This window comes from Temnothorax longispinosus, chromosome 10 (genome assembly GCF_030848805.1).
Source record: "Temnothorax longispinosus isolate EJ_2023e chromosome 10, Tlon_JGU_v1, whole genome shotgun sequence".
NCBI classification, from domain to species: domain Eukaryota; kingdom Metazoa; phylum Arthropoda; class Insecta; order Hymenoptera; family Formicidae; genus Temnothorax; species Temnothorax longispinosus.
This window is the reverse complement of record NC_092367.1, coordinates 15,046,725-15,061,399: the sequence shown is the minus strand read 5'-3', so window position 1 is coordinate 15,061,399 and position 14,675 is coordinate 15,046,725. Positions and strand designations below refer to the sequence as shown.

Below are 14,675 nucleotides of genomic sequence, written 5' to 3'. Positions count from 1 at the left end.
ATTTTTCTTTTTTGAATTTTATCTTGAAATTTTATTTTATCTTCTCTAATCTTAAAGATAATTTATTTACGACGAATATCATTATTTTTTAAATAATTATTGATTGATCTGAAGTAATCGTCTTGAATACTCTGGTTGAAAATTGAGGATTATCTAATAAAACGATATTTTAACCTTTATTGTGCACTGGGGGTAGAAAATACCCCAGCGTATTTTCAAACGCGTTTTTCTAATATGTACAATGCGAATCGGGACCTGTGCTGCCATCTACCTGTAGTCTAGGAATAACACTTCAAGATTCTATACATAGTTTTGCCCGCCCGGCTTTAGTCTGCTCTTGGCAGTGGTGAGAAGTAAAAAAAAGTAAATAGTAAATATACTTTTTTCAACTTCGCTATAAATTAATATTTTTCCTTGAAAGTGTAGTATTTCAAGAAAGTAATCCCGCAAAAATTATTAAAAAATATTAAAAATTGAATTTTTTATGCATTTTTTAGTGAAAAGTCAATTTTTCGGTTTTTTTTAGTTAACATCATAGTTCTTTTATGTTGCAAAATATTAATGAAACCTATTAGACCTTATTTTGGAAGCTTTGAACAATAGCCAGCAATTTTGTTTGAGTCAAAATAACGAATTGTACGTCTGTAATAAACGTTTTAAGTGACTGGGGTATGAAATACCCTCTGTGCATAATACGTAATTTCGAAGAGGTGTGCACAACAAAGATTAATAATATGAAAAGTATTTCAAATATTACGGAGGCTAACGAATATTAAGCAAGATATTTCGACGTTATACACTGAAAAAAAGGTTTGGTTAGAATAACCTAAGGCTTGGTGAAATAGCTTCAACTAAAGGGTTTAGTGATTATGACGAAATATTTGGTTAATGTTAACAAATTTGGTTAATGTTAACAAATGCGGTTAACATTAACCAAATATTTCGTCATAATTACTAAACCCTTTAGTTGAAGCTATTTCACCAAGCCTTAGGTTATTCTAACCAAACTTTTTTTCAGTGTACTTTTTGCCAGATTAACTTGTGAAAAGTAATCAAGATAACAACGTAAGTGAGATGCACGCAACGAAATGACATTTGAATGTTATGAGAGTATTTCAAACATTGTGGAAGATGGGGAACATTGGAGGAGATATTCCAGCGTTAATATTTTTTATCACAGATTAACCAGCGGGTACTAGAGCAATCAAGACGATAACGTAAGTAAGAATCACACAGAAGAAAGATAACCAGTCGATAATAGCAGCAAAGTATTTCCAGGACGATTCCTTCGTGCTTATTTCAGATTTGGGAGCATCCAAGTTTTCTTCAGTCACAATATCTCTGTCTATTATCTTACAATTAGACTCGTCGTCTTTAAGGATCAGAAAACGCCCAGCTTTGTTGTTCAAAACAAATGCTGTAGTAAACGAGATCCAATTTGGTATCTCTGTGCTCATATCTTCCAGTTTGCGTAACAAAGCCGTCAGAATTATCGCAAAGGTAGCCAATGCCAAGGATTCACGGTAAAATAACACTGTAAGATAAATATAAAATTTATAAATTTATTAATAATTTACTCACATTTGTTATACCTATATTAGAAACTATAGATTTTTTAAGTCCGATTTTAATGCTAATTAATGCTTATCGTTTGTTATGTATGTTATACTGGAAATTTTTCGACATAATTTTAATTCTAGTTGACAGTTCTAATATAAAATGTTATATCTTATATTTTCTTCAGCAAATTAAATCAACGAATATTTTAAGTCTGTTTTAATATATTTTAACTTTTAATTCAGCAAAATGCTGTTTTCAAATTAATAATTAGAACTTTAAAAATTATTTGGATTTTATATATTCTTTACATGTTATATTTTTTTATGATCTTTTGTTACTTACATATATTAGGGGGATTAATCTTAGTGTTGTATGGTATACTGTAATACACAACGTACATACAGAGGAAATGACAAACAAAATTCACGCTCGCTACCGCCATTCGTTCAACCGACTTCAAGTCGAGGCAGAGCACTATTAAAGTGAGTAGCATCAAAGCTGGAAAGAAATGTATCGTCTTTATTGTTGGTTCCTTGCACTTTTGCGAACAATTACTCACCGATAGCCGGTATGATAATAGACGAGTGATGTTTGCCGTGATGGCGCGTCAACAAGAAGTTATAATTGATCTTTGGATACGTGTCGTTCGGACAGCACTTATATTTTTTGACTTCCCTCATTGAATTGATAAACTTGAAATCCCACCTAGTGTCATTCATGTAATCACTCATAGTAATCTGCGAAAGAAGATATCGATTTTTAACAGTAAGAATATTCACCAAACTAATGTGAATAGATACGATTAAATATTGTAATTTTTTCATATAAAATAGTATATTGTACAACTAGTGGGGAAAAGTGGTCGATTCTGAATGAGTGTGAAGACCATCACACTCATTTGGGCTCGACCACTCTTCCCACGAGTTGTTTATACTATTTTTCCTAACAAGAGCGTGAAACAGGCCGCTTTTCGCGCTTGTTTTACAATTCCATTTCTCCACTAGTTGAGAAATAGCTCCATGTTTCAACGCTTACGTCATCATTGCCAAATGGATCCTTTTGCTCACTCAAAACAAGCGCGAAAAGCGGCTTATTTCACGCTCGCGTTAGGAAATAATCTTTTTTACATTTTTTACATGGACAAGCTCGCGCTATAAAAAAAAATACAAAAATATTTAAAAAATACGCAGTTATAATATAAAAGTATCTCTCATTAATCCTAAATGCGTTATAATTTGATTTTTGCAACGCGTAGTTTTTAAATAATTTCATCAAATTAGTACCTACCCACGTGCATACACAGAGAAAGTATTATTCGGAAGGAAATGGGAATTAACAGGCACTGTTTTATGTAATAATAATGATAGATCAAATAATTAGAGAATTAAATGTTTTTCGATTAAAGCGCATACCCCAATTCCATTGATCAGCAAATCGACTTCTTCTCCTTTGTGCCTCAATGAAATAAACGTGACGCGACATTGATGTTTATCGTAAGGCCAATACGTATAATCGGGATCGCATTTTGAAATAAATTTTATTACGGGGACGCAGCTGACGGAGCCCAAGTTGAAGAGCAAACACTCTGTCGTAGGTAGCCCATAGTGATCACTCGACATATCGGCACTAAAAAAGATAGAACAGACAAGTAAAAGATTTAAAAGAATAACGTGATATAAAAGATTTTTGTTGCTTTCTGTTACTCTTTGCCTATAAAGAATATGGATAAGAAAATGGATTGTTAAAACACAATTTAACTTAAAGCGGAAAGGGTTGGATTAATTTTTATAAATTATTAGAAAAAGTCTACTTACGAATTGTTGAGACATAGATCGGGCGTCCAGATCTCCCAGCTTTTTACATGAATAAAAGTTATATTGTCGTAATCGCTCGGTGTCCAAGTAAGTCGCGGATCCGTCCATATCTGTCAAGAAAATACTATATTGTAGTAAATTTATTAAATATTTTAATATTACACCAAAAAACGAGGCGTAATGATAAAGGAATTATGTACTCACAAGTGACATCCAACTGTGCAATAATAGCTGAGCATTGTCTATTTTCTGTGAATAAAGTTATTTAACACGAAACATTTATTGTTATCGACTAATGATTGAAGTTATTTAATTTTTTTACACGCAATATATTATTAAATAGCTATCAAATATCAGGGAAAAAAATAAGTTTTCTATAAAAATTCGGGTCTCAAGTAACAGTAGCGAAGCTTTTATTTTGTTGAGGAATATGTTTTATGTCATGAAATAAAACTAAAATTTATTAGTCCTATAAATTTTATATTTGGAGAATGGACACACTTTATTACGATTTTCTACAGTTGGATAACTATAATTTATATATTATAATGTTTCTTATGTACACTTACGAAATTCATTTGCTTTGGCATCAAGACCAGAGTAACATTGGTTGTTTTAGGATAATTCGGATGAACAGTATCATCGTAATCGCAAAAAAGATGCTTTTTAAGGCGTAATAATGGCGATAAAGTTTCCAAATTCTTGCAATTTCGTCTCACTATATCCAAATCCGATACTTTATATCCGTCAAATCCATTTATCCAAGACCGAATATCCATTTTGTTATTGAAAGCATCTATGAAAACATTAACGAAATATTTATACTGATTTGTATATATTAATAATAAATCTACTACAATATCGATAGATTAAATTATATTTTATTTAAATATTACTTTTGATTGAAATTATTTTTAAGGCAATGTAATCATAATATAAAATAATTATTCTTAAAATTATTTTAGATAGAAATATCGATAACATGACTACAATCATTATTGAACTTATTAAAAGTACGTAATTACGTAAATAGTTCTATTGTCTTACGTACTGAATTGTTCGAAATTGATGCAGAGGATACCAAAAAATCCGAACACGTTTAATATTCTCATATTGATCGTTACGAGCCAACGATTTCGAGTCGACTAATTTTGTTCATTATATAGTACCAGTTTAATTATCGCCGAGTTCGTGAAACTCGACGCTGTTGATATACCGAACGCCCCCAAGATATGGACGTCAATGTAGAAACTTTGTGACAACCAATCAAATAAAAATCTACACAATGTGAAATTCGAAATTTGCAATTCTTTAAATTTTTTTTTCTTTGTAAATTGTCACGCTGACTCATAAGGTATTTTGAGCTTTTATTACATATTTTGACTTGCGGCGGTACTTTGAAGTTATATATGTGATATTTTTTATGATAAAAGATAAAAATTTGTCTACTTTTATATTGCTATATGAAAAGATTTACTTACCTTTAATACTGAAATAATTTTTTCTCCTGCGATTGTGATAATTTGGTGGGAAACTGTCTGTATGTTATATACGAGAAATGTTTATTTCTATATGTACACGCGGTAATTCCACAGAACATCAACATATCACAGAAATTAAAACGAATATATATGGAGCGATTAACTGTTAGTGCGTCGCGTTTGTATGTAAATTTAAAAGTATTTCAGAGATTTTTATTAGCAGGGCGATAAAAATATGACAAGATTTAATTTTCAGTTAATTGACAACGTTGCCTAACTTGTACGATATTCTGATCGCGAATGCAGAGAGCTCGCTTAAAAGTCTATATGAAATATCTCGTTTTGCATGAAAGTTGCTGCTTTACCAAAACACAACATTTAAAGTAGTAAATTGTTGATAAATTGAGGTCTTTTTGTTAAAGCAGAGAATACTTTATTTCGCGAGAAAGTATTCTCTGCTTTAACAAAAAGATCTCAATTTATCAACAATTTACTGCTTTAAATGTTGTGTTTTGGTAAAGCAGCAACTTTCATGCGAAACGAGATATTCTCTACTTAAAAAAAAAAGACGTAATATTAGTCATTTATGCCTTCTAATACTCAAAATAGCTGCTATATTTTCCTAATTTTCCAAACTTTTTTTGTTAATAACTTTTTAACGAATAACGAGCGCGGGCTGAAACCTTCTGAAGGTCACTCAGGAGGGTGACCTTGACAAAATATTAAAATATCAAAGTCATCCAAGGTGGTCCCCCCATCTATACGGTTACCAAGTAAAGATTTATATTATATTTATTTTGAGCTTTAATACTGCATATCTCGAAAACTAAAGCAGTTAGCCCTATAAAACCTATATAATTTTTTGTTCAGCGTAAGAAATACTAACAGAAACCACAGTCAAATCAAGGGGCCCTAGTTATCGTGTTCGTGCCCGTGAAGTCTTGGTACTTGCACGGGCCGCTCACATTCAGGTTTGTCAGAACGATCGCGATGTCTGATTTCGAATCGTCCTTGGCACTCTGAAAACTTCTGTCCTTGCCGTCCGCGTATCCTTGAGTCTTCGAGCTGGTCGACTTGCTAGACAACTTAGACGCGTTCTCGTTTTTGAAACAGCGGTTTTTTTTGTCGCCCTGAGAAACATCTTTCGCTTTTTGACTCACGTGAAGCCTCGAAGTACCGTGATGAAGTACCGCCTCTTCGGGATGCCTCTTGAAGGCCTGCCTCGATTTCTCCGATTTATCCTCCGCCTTCGCCACGACGCCGTCGAAGATATTTACATTGTTGTCCTGCCGACGGCTTCTCGCAGCGCTCTGTTCCTGGGAGAGATCAGGTTTAGTGCCGTGAAGACGATTGGGAATAGTCCTGTCAATCGCAAGTTGACTGCACAGAGACTCCTCGCTGACCTCGTGTCCTAGAGTTTTCCAAGATCCGATGGATCGGCAGTAGGTGTTCGTTCAGCCAGGTGGTTCTGCTCTCGCTGATGCTATCCTCGGACAGAACGCTAGCCGATGACGAATCGTTCCTCGACGACGACGAGGACGTCGAGTCTTGGCGTTGCTGTTCGAGACTCGGTCTAGTCTCCTCGACGCTAGACGCGATTTGATGTCGCATATGCCGATACTCGGCCGGGGTCAGGGTCGCGCCTTCAGTGCTCTCCGGCAGTCGGTACAACGCCGGGCTCGTCGTCGTGCTTTGAATTTTGTACTGTGACGTTGCACTGAGTGCCCGTCACAGTTTGCCCTATTCCCATCTTTGTATTGCGCGCGTACTGGTGAGTTTTAAAGTTTTCAGGAAGAAGCGGCCGGAGGGCCCGTCTAGACAGCGTGGCGCCATCCGCCGGTGCGGTGGAACGCCCTGATCTAGAGGGCCGCGAGTCGAAGCCGCGAGTCGAAGTCGCGGGGAATGATCGAGGACTGTTGGGTAGACCGCGAGCGAGGAAGGACGTCGGAGAGGAATTGTACCGAGAATAAGCGAGGGCGGCGGCCCTAAGAGATAGATCGAAACACGGAAGGAAGGACGAGATGTAACCAGCCACCATCCCAGACATCAGGTATCGGGGAACGGCGGGCGGAGGGTCAGTATCGTGTCGCGTAAGATTTTGAGAGACGCGTAGGCTTGCTTGAGAGTTTCCTTGCCTACGCGCCATTGCCGTGAATCCATTGAAAGGATTATCGCTTTTCGTTTCGTGCGTTCCGTTTCTACGAGTAGGACATATCCCGCCCGCTGACTCCCCGTAAGAATATCGAAGGGGCGTCCGTTTCTTCCCGACTCGACCGACCTGGGATCGGAGAGTAAGAACGGTGCGGCGCCGGCCGCTTGTCACGGGGGTGATGTGTGTCGCGTAATAAAACCTCGCCGGTCGACTCAACAGTCCGTCGCGTTAGCGTACCGTTTCGAGTATTCGGAGATTACCGTTGATTATCGTGCCGATCGATTGGTGTGTAAAATATCGACATTAGAGTTAGTATACGCGTAGTGAAAACTTCGTCGTGCGGGCTTTCCACGCGCCCGGCCGTTCAGGGGCGTGTCGGCCTCCGGGATACGTAAAACTACCGCGCCCGGTACGGGAAGTGTGAGGCGTCGGCATACCGGTCATAGAGACAGCCTTCTTGAAGAAGATGCCCGAACTAGACCGCGATTAACGTTAAGAAATTTAGAGCAAGGTTTATTCCGGCTGAGAGTACCGCACGCCCCGGGCTGAATTAGGCGTGAGTATCACGTGCTCGCGGTGTGAACCGTGCGGCGAAGCTTCGCGTTACGTTTCAAGGGGAGGTATTGCGTGTATCGTTTAAGTGCGAGAAACCTTGAGTTATATTGTATATTGGGCGTATCGTTTATTCTGCGAGAGATTATTTGGCACGTATTGCTTATTCTTTGGCGTGAAATTATTTCGCGGGTATAGTTTGCTTTGCGAGATATTATTTTACGTGTATCGTCTCCTTTGCGAGAAATTATTTTGCGGGTATCGTTTATTTGGCGAGACAGTATTTCGCGTGTATAGTTTATTTTGCGGCATATTATTTTGCGTGTATCGCCTACTTTGCGAGAAATCATGGTGCGTGTATCGTTTATCTTACGAGGAATTTATTCTGCGAGAGATTATTTTGCGTGTATCGTTTATTTTGCGAGACAGTACTTCGCCTGTATAGTTTATTTTGCGGGATATTATTGTACGTGTATCGCTTACTTTGCGAGAAATTATTGTGCGTGTATCGTTTATCTTACGAGGAATTATTGTGCGTGAATTGTTTATTCCGCGGGAAATTATTGTGCGCGTGTCGTTTATTTAGAGAGAACGTTTGCGAGAGATCCCGACTGGATATCGTCCCCTCAGAGAGGAGCCATTATTTTGCGTGGCCGTTCGTTCTAAGAGAAGTCCTTATTTTGGAGATATTACTCCTTCGGTTAGAATATCCGCGTGTAGCGGTCGTTCCCGAGAACGCTCCGTTCGCGTGTGTTGAAATAGAGTCATTTTCTGTAAATGGGTCGCGTAGATATATGGAGTAGAGTCATTTAATTACGATTCGGTGTGACGTGGTGGATGTGGTCCTAATGATGGATCTCAGGATTGGGGCATAGTTGGCCCTACGCTAGAACTGACGGAACACATAACGTCACACTTATTTTTTGGTATGTTTCCTCGGAGAGTCTCGGGTACGAATTGATCTTAGTTTTCGCGCTCCCGTTACACTGTATTACCGTGTTCGGTGTATTTCCTCGCGTGTATTATTCCGTCGACATATATTAAGTTGTAACGCTATTATCACGCTTTCTTTTATATTATACTTAGATTTACATGTTACTTGAGTACTTTCTTTTGTGTTTGTTTCGCCTCGCCAATGGTCAAACCCTTCCGCAGTTAGCCTATGTAAGGATCACGACCCGCTGTCGAAAATCCTGAGCAGCCGTTGCGATCGGCCAGAGCGGAGGTGTCATGACGTGGGAGTTAAGAGTTGTGTCGATACTTAGAGTTTATGTCGGATCTTTGTAGAGTTCGTGTAGAGTACTTTTCGCGGGTTAGAGTACACGGTGGTGTGGCCGTATCCACACCTGGCGCCCAACATTGTTTCGTATCGCTTTCGAGATCCGCTCTGCCACCCGATCATATACTTGCTACGCGATTCAGGCCCGCCTCACGGGCCGGGACCAAACATATAGAGAAATAGCGTCGCATACTTAATTAATTTGATTAACGGGATGGCCTCTTCGCGACGCGTTCGTGTTTCGCGCATCATAAAAGCGTAAAATTTTACGCTTATTTTCAATTTCTGCGACTGCACTTTACACTATCGGTCCGGTCTTCTGCTACTTCGTCTATCAATTATTCGCGTATATCCGCTACATCCAAGTGATTTTTTCTCACATTTTTTGTAACATCATTTTTTTTCCTTTTTGTATCCCTTACTATTTCGTTTCGTATGAATTATTTATTTATTCTTTTTAATCGATTAGAGGATTTTCTCTCTCGGTTTTCATTCTTCATCTTTTATATTATTTAAAACTTTAAAATGTATAAATAACACAATAAGGGAATATATGTATCTTCGCGGGCGGAACGAAAAAATTATTTATGTAGATTATTTCAAAATTTATTGTATATATGGAAATATAAAACTGATTTTTTTATTATTTTTACTGTCTCTTTCTCTCTCTTCCTTTGTCTAATTCGAGTTTCATTATCGAAGTTCGATAGTAATTAAAGAGATAAGAAATAATGATGTAACACATTTATGTCGAATTTGTTACATAATTATTTTTAGCGCTTCTTTAATCATTGAATTCTGATAGTAAATCTTGAATTATACGTAGTAAAGATAATCATAAAAAAGTCTGTTTGCTTCTGACTATTTTCTTAATATTACCATTTGCAATATAAAGACAGCAAGACGTACACCGCATAGATACGTATATAAATAGAGATAATAGACGATAAGTAGACTAAATATAACTAAAATAGACGATAAGTTCGAGTATATAAATTTTGTATGGAAACTTATTAGAAGTTCCAATGTTACTGCTACACTCTCTACCTTCTGTTTATTTCTATTTTCTTTCTACTTTCTTTCAGTTCAGCAACGATTGGCCAATAATTATTATATAATTTACATTGAATTTATTTTAGAAGATATCGGTAGAGTAGAACACAAAAAGAATTCTTTGTAATACGCATATAATACTCACTACAGATACTATCAGCTGATATTAATAAGTAGAGAGTACTGATAACCATCAATTATAAATATTGCACACAATTTATTTAATCCTTTGTTTTAATAAAAAATTATTATGGTTAAATAATTATTTTATTTGAAGAGAATTTGAAATTTAAAGGATAAAATTTATTTTTATTCTGTGAATAAAAATAAATTAAATAAATTTAATATTATTATTATTTTTTAATTTTATCTTGAAATTTTATATTTTATCTTCTCTAATCTTAAAGATAACTTATTTACGACGAATATCATTATCTTTTAAATAATTATTGATTGATCTGAAGTAATCGTCTTGAATACTCTGGTTGAAAATTGAGGATTATCTAATAAAACGATATTTTAATATTATAAAGACTATTTCAAATATTATGGAGGCTAACGAATATTAAGCAAGATATTTCGACGTTGTACTTTCTGCCAGATTAACTTGTGAATATAAAAGTAATCAAGATAACAACGTAAGTGAGATGCACGCAACGAAATGACATTTGAATGTTATGAGAGTATTTCAAACATTGTGGAAGATGGGGAACATTGGAGGAGATATTCCAGCGTTAATATTTTTTATCACAGATTAACCCAGCGGGTACTAGAGTAATCAAGACGATAACGTAAGTAAGAATCACACAGAAGAAAGATAACCAGTCGATAATAGCAGCAAAGTATTTCCAGGACGATTCCTTCGTGCTTATTTCAGATTTGGGAGCATCCAAGTTTTCTTCAGTCACAATATCTCTGTCTATTATCTTACAATTAGACTCGTCGTCTTTAAGGATCAGAAAACGCCCAGCTTTGTTGTTCAAAACAAATGCTGTAGTAAACGAGATCCAATTTGGTATCTCTGTGCTCATATCTTCCAGTTTGCGTAACAAAGCCGTCAGAATTATCGCGAAGGTAGCCAATGCCAAGGATTCACGGTAAAATAACACTGTAAGATAAATATGAAATTTATAAATTTATTAATAATTTACTCACATTTGTTATATACCTATATTAGAAACTATAGATTTTTTAAGTCCGATTTTAATGCTAATTAATGCTTATCGTTTGTTATGTATGATATAACTGGAAATTTTTCGACATAATTTTAATTCTAGTTGACAGTTCTAATATAAAATGTTATATCTTATATTTTCTTCAGCAAATTAAATCAACGAATATTTTAAGTCTGTTTTAATATATTTTAACTTTTAATTCAGCAAAATGCTGTTTTCAAATTAATAATTAGAAAATTAAAAATTATTTGGATTTTATATATTCTTTACATGATATATTTTAATGATCTTTCGTTACTTACATATATTAGGGGGATTAGTCTTGTTGTATGGTATACTCCAATGCACAACATACATACTGAGGAAATGACAAACAAAATTCACGCTCGCTACCGCCATTCGTTCAACCGACTTCAAGTCGAGGCAGAGTACTATTAAAGTGAGTAGCATCAAAGCTGGAAAGAAATGTATCGTCCTTATTGTTAGTTCCTTGCACTTTTGCGAACAATTACTCACCGATAGCCGGTATGATAATAGACGAGTGATGTTTGCCGTGATGGCGCGTCAACAAGAAGTTATAATTGATTTTTGGATACGTGTCGTTCGGACAGCACTTATATTTTTTGACTTCCCTCATCGAATTGATAAACTTGAAATCCCACCTCGTGTCATTCATGTAACTGCTCATAGTAATCTGCGAAAGAAGATATCGATTTTTTAACAGTAAGAATATTCACCGAACTAATGTGAATAGATACGATTAAATATTGTAATTTTTTAATATAAAATAATCTTTTTTACATTTTTTACATGGACAAGCTTGCACTATAAAAAAAATACAAAAATATTTAAAAAATACGCAGTTATAATATAAAAGTATCTCTCATTAATCCTAAATGCGTTATAATTTGATTTTTGCAACGCGTACTTTTTAAATAATTTTATCAAATTAGTATCTACCCACGTGCATACACAGAGAAAGTATTATTCAGAAGGAAATGGGAATTAACAGGCACTGTTTTATGTAATAATAATGATAGATTAAATAATTAGGGAATTAAATGATTTTCGATTAAAGCGCATACCCCAATTCCACTCATCAGCAAATCGACTTCTTCCCCTTTGTGCCTCCATGAAATAAACGTGACGCGACATTGATGTTTATCGTAAGGCCAATACGTATAATCGGGATCGCATTTTGAAATAAATTTTACTACGGGGACGCAGCTGACGGAGCCCGAGTTGAAGAGCAAACACTCTGTCGTAGGTAGCCCATATTGATCACTCGACATATCGGCACTAAAAAAGATAGAACAGACAAGTAAAAGATTTAAAAGAATAACGTGATATAAAAGATTTTTGTTGCTTTCTGTTACTTTTTGCCTATAAAGAATATGGATAAGAAAATGGATTGTTATAACACAATTTAACTTAAAGCGGAAAGGGTTGGATTAATTTTCATAAATTATTAGAAAAAGTCTACTTACGAATTGTTGAGACATAGGTCGGGCGTCCAGATCTCCCAGCTTTTTACATGAATAAAAGTTATATCGTCGTAATCGCTCGGTGTCCAAGTAAGTCGCGGATCCGTCCACGTCTGTCAAATAAATACTATATTGTATTAAATTTATTAAATATTTTAATATTACACAAAAAAAACGAGGTGTAATGACAAAGAAATTATGTACTCACAAGTGACATCCAACTGTGCAATAATAGCTTAGCATTGTCTGTTTTCTGTAAATGAAGTTATTTAATTTTTTTACACGCAATATATTATTAAATAGCTATCAAATATCAGGGAAAAAATAAGCTTTCTATAAAAATTCGGGTCTCAAGTAACAGTAGCGAAGCTTTTATTTTGTTGAGGAATATGTTTTATGTCATGAAATAAAACTAAAATTTATTAGTCCTATAAATTTTATATTTGGAGAATGGACACACTTTATTACGATTTTCCACAGGTGGATAACTATAATTTATATATTATAATGTTTCTTATGTACACTTACGAAATTCATTTGCTTTGGCATCAAGGCCAGAGTAACATTGGTTGTTTTAGGATAATTCGGATGAACAGTATCATCGTAATCGCAAAAAAGATGCTTCTTAAGGCGTAATAATGGCGATAAAGTTTCCAAATTCTTGCAATTTCGTTTCACTATATCTAAATCCGATACCTTATATCCGTCAAATCCATTTACCCAAGACCGAATATCCATGTTACTGAAAGCATCTATGAAAACATTAACAAAATATTTATACTGATTTGTATATATTAATAATAAATCTACTATAATATCGATAGATTAAATTATATTTTATTTAAATATTACTTTTGATTGAAATGATTTTTAAGGCAATATAATCATAATATAAAATAATTATTCTTAAAATTATTTTAGATAGAAATATCGATAACATGATTACAACATTATTGAACTTGTTAAAAATACGTAATTACGTAAATAGTTCTATTTTAATGTATTAATTGTCTTACGTACTGAATTGTTCGAAATTGATGCAGAGGATACCAAAAAATCCGAACACGTTTAATATTCTCATATTAATCGTTACGAGCCAACGATTTCGAGTCGACTAATTCTTTTCATTATAGTACTAGTATAATTATCGCCGAGTTCGTGAAACTCGACGCTGTTGATACGCCGAACGCCCCCAAGATATGGACGTCAATGTAGAAACTTTGTGACAACCAATCAAGTAAAAATCTATACAATGTGAAATTCGAAATTTGCAATTCTTTAAATTTTTTTTTTTTGTAAATTGTCACGCTGACTCATAAGGTATTTTGAGCTTTTATTACATATTTTGACTTGCGGCGGTACTTTGAAGTTATATATGTGATATTTGTTATGATAAAAGATAAGAATTTTTCTACTTTTATATTGCTATATGAAAAGATTTACTTACCTTTAATACCGAAATAATTCTTTTTCCTGCGATTGTGATAATTTGGTGGGGAACTGTCTGTATATGTTATATACGAGAAATGTTTATTTCTATATGTACACGCGGTAATTCCACAGAACATCAACATATCACAGAAATTACAACGAATATATGGAGCGATTAACTGTTAGTGCGTCGCGTTTGTATGTAAATCTAAAAGTATTTCAGAGATTTTCATTAGCAGGGCGATAAAAATATGACAAGATTTAATTTTCAGTTAATTGACAACGTTGCCTAACTTGTACGATATTCCGATCGCGAATGCAAAGAGCTCGCTTAAAAGTCTATATGAAATATATATAATCAAGAATAGAGTGAAGTATAAGAATAGCGAGGTATTCGAGGCAGGGTTACGAATTTTTCAGAATAACTACATTTCAATATGATTTGGACGGAGCATATTTACATTTCTCGTGCAAGATACTCTACACATTTACAAAAATAGCGATTACAGCAGCTATACTTGCTTTTCCGTCTTCTTCCGTGTTAGAGAAGAATTATACATGATCGAGATACGATCTGACACGTTAATCATTATTCATTAAAAAAAGTCTACAATCATATCATAATTCATAATTTGTCTTATGACTAGAAAGTACAATACGTTGGTAATATTACGTCATTCCGTTGCACGTAATA

General features: G+C 34.8%; 2 protein-coding genes across 3 annotated transcripts; both read right to left on the bottom strand.

Annotated features, from left to right (window-relative positions):
* Window positions 1-968: 968 nt before the first annotated feature.
* On the bottom strand, window positions 969-4,532 carry LOC139820611 (neuronal acetylcholine receptor subunit alpha-2-like). The gene is made up of 8 exons (XM_071791002.1): window positions 4,426-4,532; window positions 3,944-4,170; window positions 3,579-3,623; window positions 3,375-3,484; window positions 2,973-3,186; window positions 2,120-2,297; window positions 1,903-2,058; window positions 969-1,534 (listed from the first exon to the last, which is right to left on the bottom strand). The coding sequence occupies exons 1-8, from the start codon at window positions 4,484-4,486 to the stop codon at window positions 1,182-1,184; spliced, it is 1,344 nt and encodes a 447-aa protein (XP_071647103.1). The 5' UTR covers window positions 4,487-4,532; the 3' UTR covers window positions 969-1,181.
* Window positions 4,533-9,672: 5,140 nt separating this feature from the next.
* LOC139820260 (neuronal acetylcholine receptor subunit alpha-5-like) lies at window positions 9,673-14,627 on the bottom strand. Of its 2 annotated transcripts, none has more exons than XM_071790399.1 (8): window positions 13,571-14,627; window positions 13,079-13,302; window positions 12,759-12,803; window positions 12,554-12,663; window positions 12,152-12,365; window positions 11,583-11,760; window positions 11,369-11,521; window positions 9,673-10,999 (listed from the first exon to the last, which is right to left on the bottom strand). In XM_071790399.1, the coding sequence occupies exons 1-8, from the start codon at window positions 13,629-13,631 to the stop codon at window positions 10,626-10,628; spliced, it is 1,359 nt and encodes a 452-aa protein (XP_071646500.1). In that variant the 5' UTR covers window positions 13,632-14,627; the 3' UTR covers window positions 9,673-10,625. The 2 variants fall into 2 exon arrangements, with proteins under 2 accessions (XP_071646500.1, XP_071646501.1); XM_071790400.1 differs by having other exon boundaries at window positions 13,079-13,292; window positions 13,571-13,668.
* Window positions 14,628-14,675: the final 48 nt, after the last annotated feature.